Below are 25,848 nucleotides of genomic sequence, written 5' to 3' on the forward strand. Positions count from 1 at the left end.
TCCCAGACTGGACTGAAATAGTCCCACTGGGTCACCTAGACACCCACTCTCCAGGCCTGTAAATGTGGAGGTATCTGAGACCTCCCATTGGGCCAGAGTTGCTCTCTAGCCTACTCCCCTCAACCCCATTACTAAGGAGATGAGTTTGCTTTCATGTGCCTTGTCATTTCAAGTCAAACCTTGAAGCAGTGAGTGAAAAATTAAAATGAAACTCATCTTAGCTTGGTATAAAGACATTGCAACAAAAAGTACTTCATGGACTAGGGGCCTTGGTAACAATGATTAATCAAATACTGAGATTATTTAAATAATGATATGTGGCCATTTCTCAGCAGTGTGGGAAGCTGGGTCCAATCTTAGATGCGTTGAACTTAGAGGGTTTCCAAACTTCAGATCTGAGTAATCTATGAAATTCTGCAGCTTTTTAGGCCCACAATAATTAAAGTGAGGAAGTAAAGGTCCCTCCCCCCTCCCTATCCCACATAATCACAAGAAAGATGGAAACGGAAATTATAATAAATAAATCTGGGAAGGTACATAAAAATGTATTTTACTACAAAGATGCTGGGAAAGTACTGGAAAAATAAAAGGAGTTATTGTCCTGTGATGGGAGAGCTGCCTCTAGTTCCTCAAGTTGCTTTGATATTTGTATGCAAATGCCAGATCAGAATGATACTTCCAATACATATGGATGAGTATTTGAGCTTTCAGAAAAACCTGAAATGGAAAGTGGGAAGAAGCAGCCTTATACTGTTGTAAATGACCTTTCTGGGGATAGGAAATGTTCTGCTACTCAATATAATAACCAGAGTGCATTGAAAATCACTAGCAAGTATTATTAGCATCCAGGTCTCGAGGGGCAACCCCAAGCCCTTTATGAGAGTTGGTCGGAAACGTACCAGTGAACCTGGGGTGAATAATATTAGGCTAGTCCTGTCAAAATATTGGTAATGCTCATTGAAAAGAGCACAGCTGTAGATTGACATTCCTAGACTCTGACATTTGCATTTGGGGAGAAACTAAGGGTCCAGTTTAGACACTTAGCTAAGAAAAGAGAACTAAAGGTATCACAAGTACTATATGTAATAGGCATTTTCCTAAGGGTTTTGTATATGTTTGCTTATTTAATCACTCTGAGAGAGTGGCTATGTTAGCTCCATTTTTTTCAGAATAGGGGTTCTGAAGTACAGAGAACCAGAGAAATTATAACAAAAATATTTATATTGCAAAAAAATACTTATTGTAAGTGGTGTGACCAGATTGAAGTCCACAACAGCCTGTACTCCAGGCACCTGCTCTCTGCCCCGCCTGCTGACTAGTTAGGGTTTTCTTGAGGGAAAATGTGGGTTGAGGTCCACCCTCCATAGACCACCCCCCTTGATGCCCACTCAGTGCTGCTGGATCCACAAGATCCATCCTTTCTTGGCATGCAGTGCATATCTCTGGGCCAGCATCCTGCTGGAGGCAGCTGAACCCAGCCAGAATCCTGAGCTGACTTATTTCATAGATTGTATCCCCTCCTTAATAAGGGAAGTATTTATGGAATTGAGTAGTCAAGAGGTAAGAACTAGCTGAAGTGTTTTAAACAGCATTTTCAGTGTCCCTCACCCTCACCCTAAGACCTTAACAATGCAGTTCCCAGGATAAATCAAAATGGACCCACTAGGCCACCAAAACACCCATTTTCCAGGGCTGATTGCCTGGACCTCAGCAAAAGCAATGGCACTGCCATTTAATGGTAAATATCTTTTTGCACATAAATGTGGAGGTATCTGAGGCCTCTCTTTGGCCAGAGCTGTTCTCTAGCTTACCCCCCTCAACCGCCATTACTAAGAAGATGAGTTTCCTTTCATCTACCTTGTCATCTTTACCACCAAATTTCCCTCTTTTACCTTTCCAGTAGAACTGTAGAATCTGGCAGAAAGTCAGCTTCAGTGTAATAATCCCACTGAAAGTCATACCTTGTTTTTATAATGCTGCTAAGAGCTTTGCCCAGGAGCCCTTGAATTCTCATGCCCCCAGGTTCAACCTGGAAAGAGCTAGGAGTAATGATGATAGGATATTCATGTAAGAGATCCACAAAAAACTATTTGTGTTCACTGGTTTCTTTAGAAAAAAAGCCATTTTGGACAATGGGAAGAGGAGGACAGACTCATTTTGGTGCTGTAGAAAAAAAAGACTTGATTGCTTACAACAAATGTAAAAAAGTTGGAGGATCTGTAGGGATGGGGCAAAAGAATGTGTAGAGTTTATCGTTCCTATGAGAAAGCTGGGGTATGCTAGATAGAGTATGCCTTGTGGTGGGAGAGTGTGCCTGCATAAACGAATGCACACTGCCTATTTTATTTGCACTTTGTTTTTTCTCCCACATGATATTTCCTAAAGATCTTCTACATCAGGAGCCCTGTGCTATTTAATGGCTTTGCAGTACTCCATGGTGTGACTGTACTCATAGTTTATTAGTAATTTTCTTGTGAATAGATTGAAAGTTGTTTGCAACTTTTATATTACATATGATGCTACAGAGGTTATCCATGTATAATGTTCTTCTTTCTGATTTTATGATCTTTAAAGCTGAGATACTAATTTCCACTTCTTAATAGAACAACAAGAAGAAATCTCTGGCCCTCCACTTTTCTCTGTGTTACCATGCATCTGTCACTTAATCTCTAGAACCTGAATTTCCTACTGTAGAAAATGAGAATGCCTGGTATACCTATTTATATGTGTACAGTACTGTGTCTTCTAAAACCATTGTGGATTTGAATGTTAATAATTAAGAATGATTGCTGGAAGCAGGGGAGGGCTTTTTGGGTGCTGAGGACAGGCTTTGACATTTAACATAATTTTCTCATTTAATCCTCATAGTTCTGTAGGCTGATACCTTCTTATCCCTGTTTAAATAAAAAGTTGAACCAGAATGAGATTATTACACAGTGGGAAGTAAAACAAGTCACAGAGTCAGACTCTAAACCCCATATTCTTAAATACTTCAATAGACCATCTCAATTTAGTATGTGAACAAACCTGTTTAAAACAAAAGTCATGATACTGACATTGGAAAAAAGACTTCATTTTTCTTAAAAACACTCCTTTGAGTGTAAATAAGGACTAAATGTATAATAGGTAATGTGAAATAGGAAGAAAAGGGGCAAAGGGGAAGGAAGTGGGAGGGCTAGGGGAAAGGATAGAAGGGAATGGGATTAATATGAGAAAATGGAAAAATAGGAACAAAATCTTTGTAAATAGGGAGGAATGGAGGGGTTGAAGGGAGGGCTGGGCAAGGGTGAAAAATAAGAACCAAGAGAGACTATGTAATAAAGGTCCAAATTTCCAATGATGAATGTCATTATATTGTATACCTAAAACGTACCAATGATTAGAATGAATAATCGATAATGCAAAATAGGAAGAAAAGGTCCAAAGGGGTAGGGGTAGTGGGAGGGGCAGGGGAAAGGAAAGAAGGGAAAGGAAAAATGCTGAGAAATGGAAAAAATGGAAATAAAGTCTTTGTAAATAGGGAAAGGTGGAGGGGGTGAAGGGAGAGCTAGGAATGGGGAAAAATAAGAACCAAGATGCATTATGTAAATGTACAATTCCCAATGAGAATGTAGTTGTGTTGTATACCTACAATGTACCAATAAAAGAATAAAAAAAAAAATCACTCCTTTGAATCAATACTAACATAAAGTTTCCAATTTTTATCAAGAATTTGAAGATGAACTATAGGAAACTGAAATGTGGTGTTGTATCATAAGCAGTGAAGCGGAATACACATCAAAAGCTCTGGTAGGTTTCCCAGTCCTGCCGCCGTAATTAGTCACTTTTCCTCTCTGAGCTTCAGTTTCCTAATCTACTCATAATGAGGTTGAAGGTGGGGGAGGGGAGCATGCTTTCTATAGATATTTCTGGCTCTGAGTTTTTATGATGCTTCATGTCTGTATTTGTGATCATCTACATGTCTTTGGTATGTTCTGTCATTGTGCTTGGATGTAGGACTGAAGACCACAGGAACAGGCTCTAAATGGTCCCAGAATTCCAGGTCTGGCTGTACTTACTGAAGGGTCAGATCATCCTTCTGGCAAGAAGGCTCTGGTGCAGCCAAGAGGCAGAGCCAGAAAGGGAAATGTCTCTTTGCCAAAAGCTGCTGCAGATGGAGGAGCCAGTCTGTCTGGGCAGCCCATGACTTTGAGAGGAGCCATTTGGCAAAGTTGTTGGCACGAGCTACCTTGCAGCATGAGTTCTGGAGACAGTCCTGGGGTGGGGTGAATCAGAGATGCAGCAAAGGTGGCTGGTGGAACAAATAACCATCTGGTGAGCAGGGTGCTGCTCATCTTGTGGCACTGACAGGGAAGAGCAAGTGCCAATTGGTGAGGCTAAGCTGTTGATGACATGATCTGACAGGCACAATAAAATTTCTCCCCTGCCATTGTACTACTCCATGGAGAGGGGTGAAAAAATCCCACATAAACCCAGCTCTTTCAGAAATCAGGAAGCCCCCAATATTCTCCACTTTTACAAAGTAGAAAATAAAATTCACCGGTTCAAAACAAAATTTTTTTGTTGAATGCCATGCAGGAAGTGCTGATGAGCACTATTCTTGGTCTCCAACATCTTCTGGAAGTCCTCTTTCATGAGTTGAGTGTCTTTAGTCGCACTGTCATGGCTGCCTCAATGTCGTGAATCAATATAAAACATTTACCTTCATGGTCATTTTTACTTTGGGGAGGAGCCAGAAGTTGTGTGGTGCCAAGTGCCAGAGCCAGTTAATGAAGCAGATGAGGACATACCAAAATGTCTTTAGGAGCTTGCCTTTCCACTGGATGGCAGCAGCATTCACTGTATTTTTGATCCCATTTCCTAAAGACACTTGGAAAGAGGACTTCTAGAACTACTTTATAAAGTAGCAAAAATAATGTCATAAGTATGTTCGAAGCAAGGGAGAGTATTTTGAAGGAGAATTAATGGCAATGTGTCTTTTACTATAATACATTTTTAAAAATTTAAACACAGTGTATTTTTTTTAATCAGCCTTTATATTTAGGCAAATGATGCTCTGTCCTCACAAGGTAATTCACCATACAAGCCAGGCTGGGTGAGACTGTGTTGTGTTTAACTCTACTTGGCTACTAAGTGGCTGATGTGGGGAATCAGAGCCTGCCTAAATTCCACCTCTGGCAATATAGCTCTGTGGCCTTGGACAGGCCACACCATCTTGCTGAGTATTCTCTAACCTACAAAAACATGGCAGAGGGCAAGACAACACATTGTTGAGAATTAAATAAATATATATAAATTCTCTTGTACAAATATGTTTATATTTAAATAAATATAAAAGAATTCTCTCTTATCTCATGAATTTGGGACTGATAGTTGACAGTGAATTTAAAAAGTGAAGCCAGGGCCCGGAGATTTAGCTCAGTGGTGCTGCTGCCTGCCTCGCAAGTGCAAGGTCCCAAGTTTGGTCCCCAGCACCAAAAAAAAAAAAAGGGAAGCCAGAAGTCATCAATTGTGATGTAACGATTTTAATAGTGTTCACTCATTTTGATGAAAGGCCTAATGAAGAATCAAAGTCTGTAAGTGTGGACCTGATGACCAAGGGTCATATTTCTCTTGCACAAACCACACCCAAGAGTACAAAGAACATGTCCAATTTTGGTTTACTTGAGAGTGAACGTGAGTACAGACTCATTACTCATTACTGTAGATTTTTGTGATTGTTTCACAAATTTATGTCTACTACATTTAATTTGGCAGTTATTTGTCTTCTTTTGAGAGTATGCAGCTTACTTTTTATACAAAATCATTCTCTTTTCATACTTTTCTTTTCATATCACCTTTAATGATAATTCAATAACAAGTATAACCAGCATGAAGATGTTCAGGACCAAATACAACTGACTGCCAGTAAAATGCAACTCAGCCAGAAGAAGCTGAAGTATGACTAGATACTAAAGAGTAGCCTATTAAATTACCTTTATTTACAAAGCATGCCATTGGCCCATTTTACAGAGGGAGCAGCAGACACTGTTTATCCTGTGAGTCAGCTGCTGACAGATGTGTTGAGTTTCCGCTGTAACTGACGAGAGGGGGATGAGCCGCTGTCTACTGAGTGCTCACAGTACAACAAAAAGTGATTGAAGTACCCTGTATATTCCCTAGGTGATGTACTGCACATTATGTTTATGTGTACATATATACACAGATGTGTGTATGTATTCCTCACAACAACCCTAAAAAGTATTTACATCTGAAACTTAGTTGGGTGAGGCTCTCAGGTCTTATTCACCATTGTTTACCCATTAGCACAGTGCCTATCAAATAGTATTTATTATACATTTTTAAGGAAATGAGGGAAGGAAGAAATGGATTTACCCGCTATTGATGATGACACTAAGGCTTAGAGAATTTGTGTAATCTGCCAAGTATCAGCAGACCCGGAATTTGAACGCAGGTATGTCTGACACAAACATGTATGTTCTTAAGGACAAATTTATTGTACAGAGCTCTTGGATACATACTTTGGATTCCATATTATCCTACAAATAACCCAATAGTATCTCCATTTTGTAAAAAATTCATGGATATTCTACAACAGCGGTCAGTAGGCTTTTTCTGAAGAGGGCCAAATGTAAATGTTCTAGGCTTTCTTTGTCCCAACCACTGAACACTTTCATTATAGTAGATGGGTGTGGTTGTGTTCTAGTAAAATTCTATTTACAAAATTGGATTGTAGCCTTGAGCCAAAATCTGCTGATCACCTTCCTTTAAAAAGTCCCCCAAAATGTTGATCATCCAAACAAGTAGCTTCAGAGACTCCTAGAGGGAAGCTTCACTGACCACAAATCGTTCAGAGCCTTGGTGAGATGCTGGCAGATGGAGAGGAGGGATACAAAGGCTTCCCTTGTTGGAGAATGGAGTCTTCTCTGATGTCAGGAGACAAAAGTAAGCAGGAGAAGCAGCACAATGGTTGAGCTTAGAGAGGTAACAGAATGTTTGATAGCTCATTAAAATCCCCACACACTGTCATAACTCTTCTAAATAGTGTCCTTCTCATTGTTCCCTCAACAGTCATTTTGAAAATATTAATTATATATTAGGCACTATGTTCAAAATAAAAATTAGGTATACAATAAAAAATCAGACACAGATCCTTATCTTATGGAGCTTGCATTCTAAGAAGATACACATTAAATAAATACAAGCATGAATATACATAAATATAAATCTTGTTAAGTACTATGTAGAGAAAAAAAAGAAAATGGTATCGGGGAACAAAATGTATGCTCCCTGGTGAATATTTGGACTACAGAAAAAACCCTGAAAAGAAAGAAACTAATTTAACTCTAGCTCCAGATGTAATCATCCTAAACATTCTTATGTACCACCTCCTAGGTTCTGTGTGCATGTGCTTGTGTGTGTGTGTGTAAGAGGGGGTGGGGGAGAGGAGAGAGAAAAGAGATGTATGAATGGGAGAATGCTGGAGTTATATGTAAAATGGTATGTCTGGGGTTTGTTTCAGCCCCAAATATAATACTGTGAATGTTTTTCTATAATATTCTATAGTTGTGCCATAATTTTACCAGCTACTTTGAAAGTTTAGATTTCTAGTTTTTGCTCTAATAAGTGTATGATATTAATGACATTATCTGTCACATCTTCAGTTATTTTTTACATTAAGTTTCTAAACACATGATTGCTGGGTTCAATGATATGAATGATTAAGTTTCTAGATAATATTCATAAATGGCCTTCTAAAACAGACATACTAAGGGATACCTTGATAGTCACTGGGCCCTACCCTACCTTTGTTATATCTCTATTTTGCCTCTCCTTCATATTGTCATAGATTTTAGAGTGTTTAAATTCATCTCAGGGAACTTTTCTGGGGTGAATATTAGAAGCATAGTCCTAAGGATATAACTATTGATGTTTGTTTGTTTGTTTGTTCTGTTTTGGTACCGGGGATCAAACTCGGGATCTTGCACTTGCGAGGCAGGTGGCAGAACCACTGAGCTAAATCCCCAGCCCATAACTGTTGGTTTTTAATTTGGTCCCATTGGCCTTGTGCCTCCCAGAGCTTAAAGGTACTTTTACCTTTTCTGAGAGGAGAGGAAGGGTAACTTCTCAGCCTCTGTTAGTAAATACAGTAAATACATGGGTGAGTTGCTTGTTCCCTGGGAGTCAGTTGCCTACCTAGGTTAAATAAAAAATTGCTTTCATGGTTGTATATGAGTAGATGGAACCTGGTGACCCAGAAATGTTAATTTTCTTCAAAGTGGTAAGTAGGTAACTTCAAAGTTGATTGGCCCAGTATGACAAGCAGTGTGATTGTTAATGAGCAAACCTCTCATGGGATTCAAACTTGACATTTCTGAAAACTGTGCTAATTTTTTGTTGTTAATACTTTGTGTAGTTGAATTGGATTTGAACCCAGGCAAAGCAGAGAAAACTACATGCTGCCTATCACTGTCTTCAGAATTCCAAATATCTGTAGTGTTCTCCAAAATGTGGCACCATGATTTAATGTAAATGAAAAGTACCAGTCTTATACATTGCCACTGGGGTTATATTTTTAGTAAGCAGTTTTTAGTCCATTTTCAGAGCATATTAACTGTCGACATTTCAGCAATCTTTAGGGATTATAATTGGGAGTCAGTATGAAATCCCAGTTTATTTGGCTTGAGTTTGGGGGGCATTTCCCCTACTAAAATGTCTTGAGGTCTTGAAGTAAGAATACTCTTCTGAAATGTTTTTTTCATTTAAAAAGTTTATAAAGTATTTTGAAAATGACACACAGTGTATGGCCTACAGCTCAGTTCATAAAATTTAAAAGATGTGTGGATAGACAGTTGAGTGGGTAAACCTTGTAGGGTCAGAGATCAAAAACCTGCCAAGTACTTATCAGGACCCGAACTCTATGCACTGTTGTGAAAAAAGCAGTACCAATGGGGTTAGTAGGTGAGTTGCCTCTTCAGAGGATTAAAAGTATTAAGGTATCTTCTAGCATCACTGAGTTTCACAGGAGGTTTGGGGGCCTAGTCCTTTCACCCCCTTCTTCTTTCTGGGAGACAAGGTGGGATGGTGTGAGAGAGGACTGAGTGGGGCTGTGTGGACATGCTTCTTGAATTTCAGCCATAGCACTAGTTTTAAAACAGAGCGTATGGCATGGAGGTGTGAGATACCTGCCCAAAACTCTGGAATAAGAGAAGAGATTGGGATAGTTCAGTGCTGCCAGTTGACAGCTCCCTGATAACTAGTTCCTAATTCCCTCCTGTCCTCTTGTAGGGTCAGAGATCAAAAGCTTGCCAAGGTCTTGGCAGGACCTGAACTCTGGACTGTTGTGAAAAATGTAGTAGCTGTGGGATCATCATACTGTGCTGCTGCCGCTACTGCCAACAGGCTTACTCAGTCCCTGAGCTTGCTCAGCACAATTTGAGATGGAAATTTTCCGACTAGAATTTTTCCTATAAGTCTTAGAAACTTTGATTTGAGCCCATTATGCAAGCCAGGTGTTTTCTTTTTCCATTTACTTGACAAGCAGGTCGTCTTCAAGTTGCTCACAGGGATGGTGTTGATCTAGACATCGGCACATGCTGAAAAGCCAAAAAGAATTCTCACTTTTGTTCACCCCCTTAAGGAGATGAGTCTGCTCACAATTTTCCTCTGTGCTTGTGAACCTTAATGTTTTCTGCCTGTCCTCTCATCTTCTGAGTGCATCCTAACTAATACTCAAGCTATCAAAGCCTGCTTGTGCCGGGTTCTTAGTGCTTAGGCCAGTACCACTTCTCTCTCTGTTTTTTCCCCTTCCCTGGTGCCTAAAGACTCTGTCTCCAACCCACATTTTCTCATAAAGTTTTTTCCTGAATTACGCTAGTTCTTAAATCACCACAATTCTGTGAAGTATGAGTGTTATCCCTATTTCACAAATGTGGAAACTAAGTTCAGAGTTCAGCCAGCCTGAAAGAGGAGATGCTGCACACTGTCTCCCAGGAAAGACAGACAGCGCTGGAAGTCAGTAGTTGCAGCCGTGCTTCTTTAGTTGATCCTACAGAGAACAATGCCCTTGTCCTCTTGCAGGTGGTTAGTAAATGGTTTTTGAATTTGATTTCCTTTGAGAGTAATTTGGTAACTTCTCCGTAGTTAGGACAACAGTCAGTTACTTACTATTTACTTGGGAGTTTAAGTGTGTAGATCCCTGTAAACATGTTGAAGTCAAGTTCTCTTACCTCCACTAAAGTTTAAAAATGTTTGGGAGATGTCAGAAGATGTACTTATGCGATTTTTTGTTGTCACTTGGAATCTCTACTAGCTCATTAAGAGCATAATGTATTATTATTATTCTTTCATCCATTCATTTGTGTTGTTTTTCATCCTATTCTTTAACCATCCAATTATTTATTAAGCTTCTGAAATCTCATTCATGTCATATGAGTTAGTATCAATAATAAAAAATATATAAAAGTTTGGTTTATGTCTTGTACTCCGAGTAACTACATTGAAGATAATGGTACACAATGTAATAACTATTCTCTTATTATTTGATAATGAAAGATTTATATTTTTATAAAATAAAAATTTTAAATTTTATTAATAGTGATTTAAAGAGGGAAAAAGACATAAGCAAACAAAAAGGACTATATTCTTTTTAAAAATGAAAGGTAGCCATATCCATGTTTAAAATGGTATATGTAGTATGATTGCTCTTACATAAACTCCTGTGTATATGTTGGATTCTTTTTTTTTTCTTCTCTTATTGATATATTTTAGGTATACAATATGTTTACATTTATCATTGGGTGCTTGTACCTGTACATGATGAATCTTGGTTCTTATTTTTTCCCCATTACCTGTGAGCCCTTCACCCCTTCCACCCTTCCCTATTTACATAGACTTTGTTTCCATTTTTTTCTTTTGTCATAATTTTTCCTTCTTCTTTCCTTTCCCCTTCCCCTCCCACTTTCCCCTATCCTTTTGGACCTTTTCTTCCAAAATGGATGCATATTGAGGCCATACTCTTAAGTGAAATAAATAGGACACACATGTGTAAATACCGAATAGTTTCTCTAATAGTTTCTCTGAAAGTGTAAATAAGGATTAAAATGATTAAAATGAATAATTGATAATTTGAAATAAACTCCTATGTATATACATAAAGATTCTATGAAGGGCTGGATTCTATGGAGCTTAGTGGCAGAGTGTTTGCCTGGTAGGCATCAAGCCTTAAGTTTGATTTCTAGTACCGCACACACACACACACACACACACACACACACACAAAGAACAAAGGAAGAAAGAGAAAGAAACAAAAAAAATGACTACCAAATTATTGCTGCTGGTTATCTAAAGCTGGGGAAATTTTAAGTAATTTCTATTATTTGTTTTCTATCACATATCACAGTTTTGAATAAGTCATTATTTATATTTTATTACATTGTTTATATAATAAAAATAAATCCATCCTTGCACTGAAAAACAATTTGTTGTGTGTCTACTATGTGCAGAGGATTAGTCTCTCAATATCAAGTAGTAAATGTCCACTAAGTTCTTCCTTTTACTCTGAAGACTCATTAATAATTGTTCAAGTGGAAATGAGTTTGAACTTTGGAAGACCAGTGATAGTTAGGGACTGTCAATTTCTGCAGCAAGAATCCTTTCCAAGGTCTCTTACCTGAAGATCTGGGTGAAAGTGTTTGGCAGTGAGCTTGGCCTTACTTTCAGAGCCCCTTTAGTCCTTGTCCCTTGTGAAACAAGAAAGCTAAGATGATACCTCTGACCTCAGCCAGTCTTCTTATAAGGGGGCAAGCAAGGGTCTGGATGAGTCAGTGAAAATCAATTGCAATGATGCAAAACCCATCTAAGAAAAAAATGTCCTAGAGCCAGTGGGTCAGAGCCAGCCCCACAGCACATGAAATATCTCACAGTCTTTGTTTATTGACACAGAAAGTGGTTTTAATTACCCTGAAGGAATTTCTGGCATGTTTTGCCAAAGTCAGTCTTAACATGTTTAATCAGTGGATTAGTGAAAATCAGACCTACTAGAGAGGTCTGCACAGCAAGGCAGCTGGTCAAGAGTCTTGTGTTGCAATCTGGCTGTAAGGACAGTATGGGCATGTTTTATCAGAGAACCTCAGATGGGAAATTGCCACCATCCCCTTAGAAGATGATCTTGAGTTTAGGAAATATAGTGTGTTTTATGTCCAAGAAGCATTTCTTCCTGGGTTTATAATCCAGGCAACTTCCATGTCCTCTGTTTTGTTGTACTGAAAAGTAAACTTGCTAAGATGACCTACAGCCAGAGTTTGAGTAATTAATAAAGTTGTTTCCTGGCCCCACAACTAATGACTTGAAAGAATTTCCCAAATATAGGCCCAAGGAAAATTTATGCTTAGAATAGCGTGCTTCTTGCTTTAGTTTTACCTGTTCTTGGTGACCTACAAAATATTTTAAGAAATGGACCAGAATAGAAAAAGCAGAATGATGATTATCACATCACAAAGCCATTTTAATCTGTTGAATGACTTCAGGGGAAACCGTAGTCTAAGACAACTGTGAAGTCCCTAAAGAATTTGTTTCCTTGATCTTTATATCTTTGTTCTTAAAACTCTTGGTTAAACCCCTCCACTTAGATTAAAATCAGTTAATAGTATCAAATATCATCTTTTCTCCATCTCTTCAATGTGAACTCCAGTGGAATTTCTTTCTTCCTACATAAAAATGTCATACACATTTCCTCCTTGTGCTGCTTTCCTAATCTATATATAGGGTAAATTATATTCTCAAATAGAGATAAGCACAAGAGAATAATTTGGCACCTTGAAATTTGAATAAGAACCCAAAGTAATTTTTCACAAAATGCACTGAGTCTCCCTTGTACTTAGTCTCTGTGTCCTGTTCATTGATACAGTGGTCTGATGATATTCTTTGTTGCTTTCACAGCAAGGTGTTCTAGGATATTTCATACTGACATGAGCTGATCTGGGAATTTACCAATTTTACAAGAAAGTAAGGCCCTTTGGAATGAATCATTTTAATTACCCAACAACTTGATTTGCTGAATATGGTGGTGTCTGCCTGCAATCCTCTTAACTCAGCATGCTGAGGCAGGAGGATCAGGAGTTCAAGGCCAGGCTTGGACTACATAGTAATATTCTGTCTCCAAAAAAATCCATATACTTCCACAGATGTGTTTTTTATAATGCTGATAATTTTTAACTTCAAAGAATCCTCTTCTTTAAATTTGTGTTTTAATCAACTTTGCTAACTGGCTTGATGCGAACTGGTCAAATTATGGGCAAGGAAGGAGCTACATAAAATAGTAATGCCATCTTACACTTGTGAAGTGATTTTAAATTTCTACAAAATAATTTCACAGCTGTACAACAAATATGAAGACTTTTATTCTCATTTCTTCATTGAGGAAACAGATCCATTGGAATTAATCAGCTGGCTTACAGCTACATAGTTTATGGTTAAGAAAAGCCTGAGATTCAGAGATTCCAATTCCTAAAACAGAGCTTTTCACATAATATTAGAATATTAAATAAATCATCTTTTACTGAGTTCCCAACTAGATGAGATCTCAGTCATGGGGGAAAAAGTGCTCATTTTTGCTGTATCTCTCTGCTGGTTGCTGGCCATCAACATCCTTATCCAAGATTATTTAGGTGGAAAATCATTGTATGCTTTAGCCCCATTTTTTTCTTCTAATTTCCATTGGCTTGTTTTAGCTTGTAGTTTTGTGTCACATCTTTACCATCCCTCTTGAAGCAAACAATCACTCTTTTTTCCTCTGTGTCCCCTTCCCCTCTCTTTTCTACCCTCTAGTGACCACTATTCTACTTTGCTTCTATGAAGTCAACTTTTTGTATGCTGGCTTGAACACTCTGTTTCTGGGCACCTTAACCTCTCTAAGTGCAGGTGGATCATCTAACAAATGAGCATAACAATACTTTCCACGAGGTTATTTTGAGTATTAGGTATAACAACACCTGTAATGTGCTCAGGACAGTCCCAGGTGCCGGTATAGAATATTTGCTAAATAATATTAGGCTGTATTTTCACTAGTATTGGTACAGTTACCTACATCTTAAAGTATAACAATCATGTTGAAGGACAGTTGTTTTTACTGCAAAATAAGTATAAATAAGTTAACACTCCAACTTTAATTTTTGATCAAGTATCAGTTTTCTGTAGTAGTGATTTGATCCTTTTAAAAAAATCTCAAGTTGATCTTTTGTGAGAATCTAAACCAACTGTTGCCCTATTCTGAATATGAATGAAAACATTAATGAGTCTAAAATCCATTATCTATGAACCATCTGTAGGATAGTTTTTAAAGCTACTAGCTGTAATATATTAAAAAATAAATGGTGATAGATTAATTATAAACCCTTTTTTTGTATCAGTGGTATGTTGAAACTTTCCATTGAGGCCTAATTTTGGGGTTTTTTTGTTTTCTTTTACTCTTGCACTTTTATTTTTATTTTTAGTATTTCTCCATATTCTACTTCATTTATAGCACACCTCTGAATTCTCTTTTTCTCTCTTTTTTCTTTTTTTTGTGGTGGTGGCATGGAATGCTGGTCTTCATGCAGTGGAGATATTTTTAGTCAGTGTGATGACCAGCTTCTGAATAGTTCCATCTGCCTAAGTTATTCTGTACCAGGGCTCCCTCTCTCATTTTCACCCATTGCTCCTAGCCTTACATGATGAAGCTTTGCCTAAAATGCTCAGTATCCTACCCACATGGACCCTCTTTAGCTAAGTGAATACCATGCTCCTCGCCACTTTAGCCTTTCCAAAACCACTTGACACAGGGGGCAGGTGTTTTTAAACTTTAATGAGCATTGGAGTCACCTGAAGCATCTGTTAACTACAAATTGTCAGGCTCCACCCCAAGAGTTTCTGATAGAATGGGGCTGTGCAGGGCCTGAGAGTTTGGTTTCTCATAGTTTTCCCAAGTACTGCTGCTGCCGCCCAGAGCAACACCTTGAGAGCCACTGCTCTGGGTCCCCAAAGTCAGGCCAGTTCATTTCCAGGTGAAGGGCTGAAGCAGAGGAAGGTTTTGTAGTCTTGACCATGTCATTTTATTGGCCTAGGTTTTTCCCGGCCAAGAGCAGTGTCACCCAAGGAGACTGGGGGGATGTGGAGACTATGTAAGTTCACCTGTATGTGTGTGGCCAAAAGACAAACCATCACTGCTCCTGGAGTCTGGATCTGAACCCCGTGTTTGTCATAGGAGCCAAGACAGAACCCAAGACAGAGAATAGTGGCACAATAATGAAGCATGAATTATCCAGATGAAAGCACCTACGGAAATAAAGGTATTAATATTATTTATACCTACTATTCTGATAAAGTAGCAATAAGGAAGTGCTGAGTAGTTCCAATTGCTTAAAAGTAGTCAGGACCCAAGTAAATTAACATTATAAAAAGTTATTGTAATGAGACATAGTTTGACTTGGAGTTGTAAGAACTAAGTACATTTTGGCTAACCATACATGGGATGATAAATTATGACTGTTTTAAAAATTGCCAGCATAGTCTAGACAAGAGGGAAGCCTGCTTTATTGATGCATGAGAGATACGTTGAATAACCTAGGGAATAAGACAGATAGATTAAGTACTTGAACAAAGGAAAAGGGCTTGGTGTCAGGAGATAAATACAGATGATGTAGGTATCTTTGTATATAATGAAGAGAAGTCTTAATAAATGGATAACTTTGAATAAGAAAAAAGATCTGAAAATGACTGCATAGGACAAGCCCCTGTATTAAACGGAGGTCCTCTCATAACCCTTGGCAGATCAGCTTGTTTGTATGGCATGGCACAAATATTTCTGTTAACTTTTTAAGCATTTCTTGAACTGTGTTGGTAAGGCTACTTAGCTTTACAGCCTCTATATTTAGCTCTATGTTTGGGTCCTGGAAAATAAAATTTAGTATAAAAAAACTGTATTTTGATTTAAGAAAAAGAATCATCAGAGATTTTTTTCCCTTGAGGTAGAGCTTATAACAGAGGTCGATACAAATTCAGGCAGATCAATGAGTAAGACATTCAGAAGATATAAGAGCTTTTTTTTTTTTTTTTTTTTTGAGAAAAGGAATGAGGAAAGAAAAGCCTCTCCCCTGATTCATTATTAAGCAAATGAAATTGAAAAGGTGGTTAAAAAAAAAAAAAGAAAAGGTGGTGGAAGATCAAAAACGGAAGAAAAAAAATGCAGTGGGGGGTGTGTGTGTATATATAAGCCTATGTACTTTCTATCAGCTTATGTATAAAAGTGTGTCAGGCATTGGTGTCCTAAACGAACCACACAACATTAGCTTTGTATACTCATGTAGATTGCACAAATATTTCTTTTTTCTTTCTTTCTTTTTTTCTTTTTGGCAGTACTGGGGATCTCACTCATGGTCCCATGCATGCTAAGCAAGTGCTTCAGCACTGACATCTCCACCCCCTCAGAGATATTTCTTAATGTCATTTTAAAATATAAGCTGATAGATCAGGGCTTATTTTTAAATAATACCTGTGGGTATATGTGATGTGAGGAGGAATTCTGCTCTTTCCTGGGTATAGAAAATTTACATTTTTTCATCTGCCTATTTTAACAAGAGCTTTGTATCTGTTGTGCTTTCAATGTACCTTTTTTTTCATTGCTAACAACCAATAACATTTTCAGTGCATTCCAATATAGTAGTGATTGAGAGTTTGAGTTTTATTTGGTTTGCTCTTAATGATATTAACTTTGAGATAAAACTGGAAACATTTGGAAGGGATTTTCAGCTTCATGCAGCCTATTTCTCCTCTAAGAGGGGAGGAGAGAAGGGCAGAATTGAAGTCTTTTGTTACTTGGTCGTATGTATATTACATCAGACTTAAAATTTCCAAAGTCACAAGATTTCCAAGTGAGACACACTGGAGAGTCAGAATTTTAAGAGCTTGTAAGGAAGAATAGCAAGGATGAATATCTGCTTTTCACTGTTCTTCATCAAATCCAAATGTTTCTGAGCCAGGAGTGGTGATGCATGCCTATAATCCCACTTACTTGAGAGGTCGAGGCAGGAGGATTCCAAGTTCTTGGCAGCCAAGGTGACTGAGTGAGATCCCATCTCAAAACTAACAAATAAGAGGGGCTGGGGATATAGCTCAGCACTTCCTGAGTTTGATCCCCCAGTACCCATTCCCAAAATCCAAATATTTCTGAAAAAATCCTTTCAAAAACAAAGAGACCACCATTTTTTAAATGCTAAGGGTTTGATAACTGTGTAAGTATTGTATGTAGTTTAGTGAACAAGTGTGAGGTATAAAATAGATCTGTGTTATAATAGAATGTAAAATGACTTTAAGATGTCATCTTCACAAGTTTAGTAACTTTTTCAACTTCTTTTTAGGATTGCCTTGAATTTTTAACATAAGTTTAAAATTATTTAATAGCTAAAACAGCTGTCTCCGATTTCCAGATTGGCTTTCATCTTTTCTTTATGGAACATCTATTTAACAACAGTTGATATTTATTTAGCACTTATGTGCCATAGAATATAATAAGCCCTTCATATGCATTGTTTACCTATTAGGATTTAGCAGTCACCTTATGAAATGTTTTATTATGAGTGTTTTACAAAAGGAAAAACTGAAGCTTAACTAACTTGCTTGAAGTTTCCCTGCTAGGGAGTAGAAAGGCTGGGATCTGATGACTGACAAATTTGGTTTTAAAGACTGCATCTTTTTTTTTGCCAGTATTGTAACATTCATAACCCTTTTCATGTGGCTGATATAAAGATGAACAGGGTAAGTGATTTGAAAGGGCCTTTTAAACTCTGTGGAAATCTTTACTATGCTTGTGCATGTTGCACTGAAGCATTAGTCACATGTCCCATAGCCAGCCCAGAATAAAGAGTGTAAAAATGATTGCAGCGACATGTGGACTATCATTACTTGCCTTCTGAGGAACTCCTCTAATTTGTTGGCCTTAGCATGTTAGTAGGCAAAAGTGACATTCCCAGGAGGACCTTTGTTGAGGCAAAAGAACATTAGATGAGATGGACCATGGATTCGCTCCTGAATGGCAATTGCTGTGTTAGAAAATGTGCAAACATTTCTGACATCGTTAGTCTCTGTTAGTCACTCCATGGCCCTCTGTACTGTTCAGCACAGAATGAAACAGAGGTTTGGGAATCCTCCATTTTTTTTAAAGAATCTTGGCTCCTCAAATAGATAATCCAAAGCCTCAATTTGGCTTTTTAAAGTTCTGGACTATACAGTGGACCTGAGTGTGTGTGTGTGTGTGTGTGTGTGTTCTTTACCTCCACATTTGTTAACCAAATAGAGTCTTCCTGCGACTTACATATTTCTAATAATCCCCAACATATTCTCTGCATTTATCCACACTCTAACCAAAGTTAGAATTTTGTTGTGAATTTAGGATTGCTGTGTGCGTGTGTTCATTCTCTGCCTCTACTTTTGCCTGCCAAATAGATTCTCTTCCTATATTTCTAATAATCCCCAACATGTCTTCTGCATTTATCCAGACTGTAACCAAAGTTAAATTTTTATTGTGAATTTAGGGCTGTCTGAACTAGCAGCACGAAAGTAGGTCTGTATTCCTGGCCAGTGCATTAGCAATCATTGGGCATTACTGAGATGTTTGGGGAGAGGCAGTTGGGCAATCTTTTGGCATGCAGAGCATATCTCTACTAGAAAGGGAATGGCTGATTCGACAGTAGGCAGAACAATAATGAACCAAAATAATGAAGTCTTCTATATCATAGTTCAGCTCCAGAGGCTAATTGTTAGTTTGTTTGAATCTTGCATGAGGTCAGATAAAGGGATTTTCCCTGTGGAAGCCAGATTGAGCTGGTGTGAAAGGCAAGACTATAATTCGGATGTAAGAGCAAAATGCAAACAGTTTCATGTGTTAATGGTCACTAATGACCTGTAATCAAGCTATGATTTGTTAGGTTAAAAACAAAGGCATAATTAGTTTGTTTGCTCAGGGATGTAAACAGGAGAATTTATCAATCTGCTGATCATCCTTCTCCAGTGGAGATGGTAGACTGGAGCATTAGTTCTCTGCTGTGGTACATTGAACAGCCATAGTTAGTTCTTGAGATTACTTTTCAATTCTATAGGAAACCATGACATACACAAACTCCATTAATTCTTTGTAGAGTAAAGGAAAAAACACTATGGTCTTCTTTGTGTCATAGAGTAATAATGGTGCAGGTTATCCCAGTGAGGCACAAAACAATAAGTGAAATATGAAACAATGGGAATGATCTCATTCATACAGAACAGAACTTCTTTCCTTATCAGCACTAGTAAGAGTCCGTAATTATTTTATTGACAGCATGTTGCTCTCTCTTCCATTTAAGGCAAGCACCTGTCTCTCTTGCTCACCATGTACCCCATGCCCTAGCACAGTGGAATAAATATATTCAATAAATATTTATTGTTAAATGAAATCCAGGTCCAATAATTATTGCTTGAAAATCAATGGTATCGTTTGGAGATTGTGAAATAAAGCAAAATTACTTGATAACAATGATCCTAAGAAATAGGACTTGGTAAATATCTGTACCATAGATAGTCTTTTACACATTGAATTTTTTTTCTTATTACCTTATGTCCGTTTCCATGCAGTAATTCATTTCCACTCATTAATGGCCCATATGATAAACAGAATCTTCTGTTTGTTTGAAAACTACCAATGCTGAGCAGCAATATTTCTTATACTTATTCCTGTAGTAACCAAATTTCTGGTGTGAAATGGCACATTTCATAGAATCCAAAGAGAAATTAGCTTTAGTGCACAGGAAAGCCCTGACTATAGTGTGGGTGGATGGTGTTGTCATTTTTCATTCATTTATTCAACAGATACTTACTGGACATTTACTGTATGCCAGGCATGGAGCTAGGTGCCAGGAATATAGAATGGCAAGACTTTCTGGGGCAATACATTAATCAAAGAATAACAGAGACAAATGTATAATTGCAGCTGTGATAAGCACTCTCAAGGAAGAGCCTGTGGTGCTAAAAGAGTATACAGTAAGAGGGTTGGATTCAGATAGGAAGGCTTCCCTGGTGGAAGAATGATTGTTAAATCCTAAAACTATAGTAGGAATTGTGTTGAAGAGGAGATGGGAGGATGTCCAGGCAGACAGGACCACATGTATGAGGAACTTGCAGTGTGGTAGAGACTGTGTGTTCAGAGAAGAGAAAGGTGGCCAGAGAGGCTTGGCTTGCCAGAGGGAACCCAAGCATAATTATTAGAGAGAAGCCACATCCTGCAGAGCCTTGAACTTATATGAGACTCTTCTGCTTTTTATGGATGGAGTTAAAGGAAATTTTAAATAATTAAATGTGTGGAAGATGGGGGAGCAGTAACCAAATGTTTTTCAAAAGGGTCATTCTCATAAAGAAGATTAAAAGGGGTGTAGAATAGATTTAAGAAGACAAGTGATTTGTTCACATGAAACTGACAGAGAATGTGGATAATATATGCCCATGTGAAGCAATCCCTGTATAAAACACATGCCCTTGCAAGAGATTCAAGAGGAGCTCCTTCATGGTATAATATAGACCACCTCAAGTTTCCTTTGTGTCATGCACATACACTTTTCTGGACATAAATTAGCATCATTAATGCAGAGTGTCACGTTAGACCTTGATTCCCCTTCCAGCTATGCATCACTTTAGCACCTTTCTCTTTGTACTTTACCCTCTGCCTTCAAAGGCTTATTTTCCTTCTGGTCTTATTTTCCTTCTCAGAAGTGTGAGATTGGTTTTTCTGCTATGCTATTAGAGTGATCCTCCACTTAGGGTCTAATCTGCCATGGCTTTGTGCCTGTTTGTCAGAAACTTCGAGAATGTATTAAGACATTGTGTAGGAGAGAAGCTCTATTTTGACAGTGATTATGCCTATTATCTATTTTAATAAATGTAAATTGCTGTGGAGAAACAAACCACTTTATGCCACTTGAATCTTTCTCAGGGAAGCTGGGATCCTTTTTGTGTGGCTTAGATGTATTACTGTCATTTTCCCTTCACTGAGTTGAATAAAAACACTTAAATCAGACCTTTGTTATTGCATCTTCTTGCACTGTTGCCCTAATAAATTGTTGTGATTTTCATCTTTGAAATACATATTTTGTAACATTTGCAAATTTATCAGTAGTCCCAGAATTGAGACTATGGGGTAAACTCAGTACCAAGTCAACCTTTACATCTGTGCCAAGAGCAATATTTAAGACACAACAGTGAACAAGGCACTAATTTTGCCTATAAAAAGCTTACAGTCATTTCTCATGATTGGGGTGGAAATTTGTAGATAAGAAAGGGAGATGTAGAATTACCACTGTGGTTGTGAATTAGCATTGGGAATATCATTTTTATATAGATACAGGTATTACATGTAGAATAACCTGTATTTCTTTGTGTCAGCTCAGAGGGCTGAAATGACACCCCAGTAGCAAAAACAAATAAAAATCCAGCTAATATCCAGAGAAGAATTTTTTTCTTGCCATGCTGGTGATTGAACCCAGTGCTTTATGCATGCTAAGCACACACTTGACCACTGAGTTGTACCTTCAGCCCTAGACCTTCATTTCTAAAACCATTCTCCAATAAAAGGAACCAGGAATCCTTAGGAAGATGTCTGATGTAATTATTAGAAAAGAAATTTTACAGGACAAGCCTGAAAACTCTTATAAAGCTACAAAGGAAGTGCTGAAAAAAAATTTACAATGATGGGGATATGTCTGAGGGACACAGGAGCTAATTAAATGAGCCCCAGACACTGCTCCAATGCTGGTGGAAGTATAGATTGGTGCACCCACTGTGGAAATCAGTATGGAGGTACCTAAAAGAACTAGGACTGGAAGTCCCATTTGACCCCACTATTCCCCTGCTGGGTATCTTCCCTAAAGAATTAAAAGAATCATACCACAGTGATATATGTGCACCCATGTTCATAGCAGCACAGTTTGTAATAGCTAAAACTTGGAAACAGCCCAAATGCCCATCAACTGGAGACTGGATCAAGAAAATGTGGTTTTTTAATAAAATGGAGTACTGTTCAGCCATCAAAAATGAGAAATTAGAGACATTTATTGTTAAATGGATGCACATTGAGGCGATACCCATAAGTGAAATAAACAGGAGACACATGTATAAATACCAAATAGTTTCTCTGGTGTGAGAAACAAAGTGTAAATAAGGACTAAAAAGTATAATAGATAATGTGAAATAGGAAGAAAAGGGGCAAAAGGGAGGGGGAAGTGGGAGGGGTAGAGGAAAGGAAAGAAAGGAATGGAATTAATATGAGAAAATGGAAAAATGGAAACAAAGTTTTTGTAAATAGGGAGGTACGGAGGGGTTGAAGGGAGGGCTGGGCAAGGGTGAAAAAATAACCAAGAGAGTATGTAGAGGTTCATATCTCCAATGTTGAATGTCATTATATTGTACACCTAAAATGTACCAATAAAAGGATATACAAAAAAAAAGAGAGAGAGAGAGAAATGAGCCCCAGTAGCTCTGGGAATATAGCTTGGTGGTAGAGTGCTGGGTTGGCATGCACAAGGCCTTGGGCTCAATGTAGGGACTGAATCGCCAAAGTAGAACAATTTGAGCAAAAAATAAATTAATATTATTAGATTATTTCCCAAATCATACAATAAATATGTATACTGGCATATGCTTGAATAAATTAATGAACGGGAGGGAAGAAAAAATACCCTCACAGACCACAGTGAATGGGCGTAAGCCGTCACCCCTCCATTTAGGCTGTACATAGTGACTTCTTTCTAGTGTATGATATGGGGAGGAGGGGAGGAACTTTACAGTGGAGAAACCTGACAAATAGCTACTTCATCCAGGTGATTAAAGTCAACATGGATATAAGTTGCATTGAGGACAGGCACAGTTGACTGATATGATGTGATGAAATGACACCTCACTTTTGTGGTCTTCAGTCATGAGGAGAACATCACACAAACCACTAGAGGGGCATCCCACGATTATTCTTCAAAGCTGTCAAGGTCCAAGGCAAGGAAAGTCTGTGAAACTCTCACAACCAAGAGGATCCTAAGGAGACATAACAACTAAGTGTAAGATAGATGAGGTTCTAGATCAGAAAAACATCATTAGGCAAAAATTAAGAAAATTTGAATAAATTGTAGACTTTGCTTAGTAACAGTTTATCAGTATTGATTCATTAATTATAACCAATATATTATAGTAACATTAGATGTCAGTAATAGCAGAAACTCTCCAAGAGGTATATGTGTTCTTTGTATTATCTGTTTAACTTTTCTGTCAATTTAAAACTTTTTATAAATAATATCTATTAATAAAATAAGTGACACCCTAGTGGGGGCAGCCAGTAAGTAGGTAAATGTAATAACACAAGTATAATGACAGAAGTATGTAAAGAGTTATTGGGAAAAACATGGGTCATCCGACAGGTCCTTCACATCCTGACTTTGTGCAGGCTACTTAACCTTGCTGAGCTCCTGTTTCCTGATCTCAAATGGTGACAATACCTGCCACAAGTTAACAGAGGCTGTGACGTCAAATCTCAAGACCTCAAACCCACAGCTGTGAAGTTTAGTGATGTGCTAAATCTATCTGGGCTTCAGCTCCCCATCAGTAAATAGGGTAAAAATAGTGCCTGCCTCAGAGACTTGTCCAAGCACATAGTGTTTAGGTAAATATAAGCTTCAGCCACTGCTATCTTCTCACAGGCTAGTGGTAAGGATCTGCGTAGGGCATGCCTAGAGTTAGGCATGTGGCTTATATTCTGTCTCCACCACTGTCCAAGCACATGCCCTATGGAAACAAGGTAAAGTCTCTTGGAGGCCAGGAGATGTTTTCCCCCTGAGTCCCATGCACAGACATATCAGCCTTTTCTATAACTCAGCTGAGAATAGAGTTGAAATTGAGCAGATAAAAGGAGGATGATGGGTGTCAGCTCCCACAGAAGGAACAAAGGCCAAAAGCATAGAAAGCATGTCACTTTTACTAAACTGCTAAGAGTTCTGAAAGGCTGCAGTGTGGAGCCTAAGGAGGGAAGAAGAGAAAGTAGGTAGGAGAGGTAAGTATGGCCCACATAACTGTATATGAGGGATGGAATGCTGGATTAAGGATCTGTGCTTTATCCTGGGGTCTGTGGAAAACCACAGGCAGGTTCTAAGCAAGAAGACAACATACAAGACTTGTATGACCAAAAGATCACTTGGGATATTGGTGAGAAAAGTGGGTTGGATGTGGAAGACAAGTCAGGAAGCTGTTTTACCTGAACAGGAGTGAGATCATGGTGGCCTAAATTATGGTAGGGAGTCTGGAAGTGGAGTTAAGGAATTTGAAGGCTATAGTCAATGAATAACAATAGGGAAAATAATGACCTTAAAATTATGTAAATACCTGTTCCTGCTCAAGAGTCTGATTATATTATAGGTTGTGACACCTGAGTAATTTCCTAATATTTGCATAAGATAAACGTACTGTTGGATGACATAAGAATTTTAAACAGTAGCATCAAAACTTCATATTTTCCACTCACAACATATACAATGATAGGTAGCTTAAAGAAAAGCCATAAGCACAAAACTCTATGAAATACTGAGGGGACAACATTATCCAGTAGAGGTAGAATATAAACTATTCAGGTAATTTTAATTTTCTAATAGCTACACAAGACAAATAGGTAAAATTAATTTAACTGTATATTATAATATTAAAATATTTCAATATGTAGCCAAAATAAAAATTGAAATATTTTATATTTTTTCACATTAAGTCTTCAAATCCCAGTGTACTTACATTTTGGCACATTCCATTTAAAGTATCCTTATTTCAGGTATATAATAATGACATACGCTTAAGCAGCAGCCACTGTATTGAACAATGAAGGTGTAGAACTCCCAAACTTAGTAAAAACTTTTCAGATTTATGCTTGCTGGAGAAATTTTTTAAAATAAGGTACTGAACATTTCTCTGTTTGTGAATGTTGAATACAAAATATATTGTACATACTTAAATTGCCTATTTCCGTAAGTATTTATTGGGTATCCACTGTGTGGTAATGGAGCAGCTACTATACCACCCCCTGCTATTTATACACTGTGGTTCTAATTATAAGCTGAGTACACATGATGTCGAACCTTCAAGGAGCTTATAAGTTTTTGGAGCAGACATACAAAAACAAACAAAAATCCCAGAAAATGAAATCATTATAAATCATGCTGTGATAGAAACAAATGAGAACAAATGTGGTAGGGTGGCTTTAGATGACTACAATGGAAACATGGTGGGATGGCTTTAGATAATTTCAATGGAAACATGATAGGATGACTTTAGATAATTTCAATGGAGGTGGCATAAACTGAGTGATAAGGATGAAAATGAGTTATCCACACAAAGAATGGAGCAAGAGGAAGAAACAGCAGGTCTAAGAGCTCTGAAGCTTGTGGCACATTGAGAGAATCAGGAGGAAGCATGGCTGAAGGGTAACAGGGAAGAGAGTGGCATGAGATGAGTCCATAGAGGTTGGCAGAAAGCAGATCTCATGGGACTTTGTAAGCCATGGTAAGGAGTTAGAATATCATCCCAAGGGCTCCGAAGGCTGCTAAAGAGTTTAAGAGGAAGGGACTTGTTGATTAAGATGACTGCTTTAACTTCAGGTCACTGTATAGCAAAATGATTAAAAATCCAGTCCAGCGAAAGTTGGAAGAATGTTTATTCTACATACTTCACAAGATTTTTAATGAGAGAAAGATGGAATATATCAAAAGTTCTGGGGAGCCAATATAATGATCTATAGTTCCAAAATCCTGAAAAAAGAAAGACACT

General features: G+C 37.9%; 1 protein-coding gene across 13 annotated transcripts in view; it reads left to right on the top strand.

Moving 5' to 3' along the window:
- Positions 1-25,848, top strand: part of Ppp2r2b (protein phosphatase 2 regulatory subunit Bbeta) — a 455,995-nt gene that overhangs the window by 195,698 nt on the left and 234,449 nt on the right. For 3 of the 13 annotated variants that reach the window (XM_087180450.1, XM_087180449.1, XM_004854356.4), the window contains one exon: positions 15,242-15,326. The exons of 9 other annotated variants lie outside the window; for them this stretch is intronic. In XM_087180450.1, coding sequence (XP_087036576.1) covers positions 15,290-15,326 — 37 coding nt within the window. In that variant the 5' untranslated portion in view covers positions 15,242-15,289. Of the gene's footprint in view, positions 1-15,122; positions 15,159-15,241; positions 15,327-25,848 lie in introns of those variants that run through there. One more of the 13 variants, XM_021266166.2, reaches the window with a different exon arrangement.

The sequence above is a fragment of the Heterocephalus glaber genome, unplaced genomic scaffold, assembly GCF_053883595.1.
Source record: "Heterocephalus glaber isolate CG9 unplaced genomic scaffold, H.glaber_assembly_v1.0 deba00001463, whole genome shotgun sequence".
NCBI classification, from domain to species: domain Eukaryota; kingdom Metazoa; phylum Chordata; class Mammalia; order Rodentia; family Bathyergidae; genus Heterocephalus; species Heterocephalus glaber.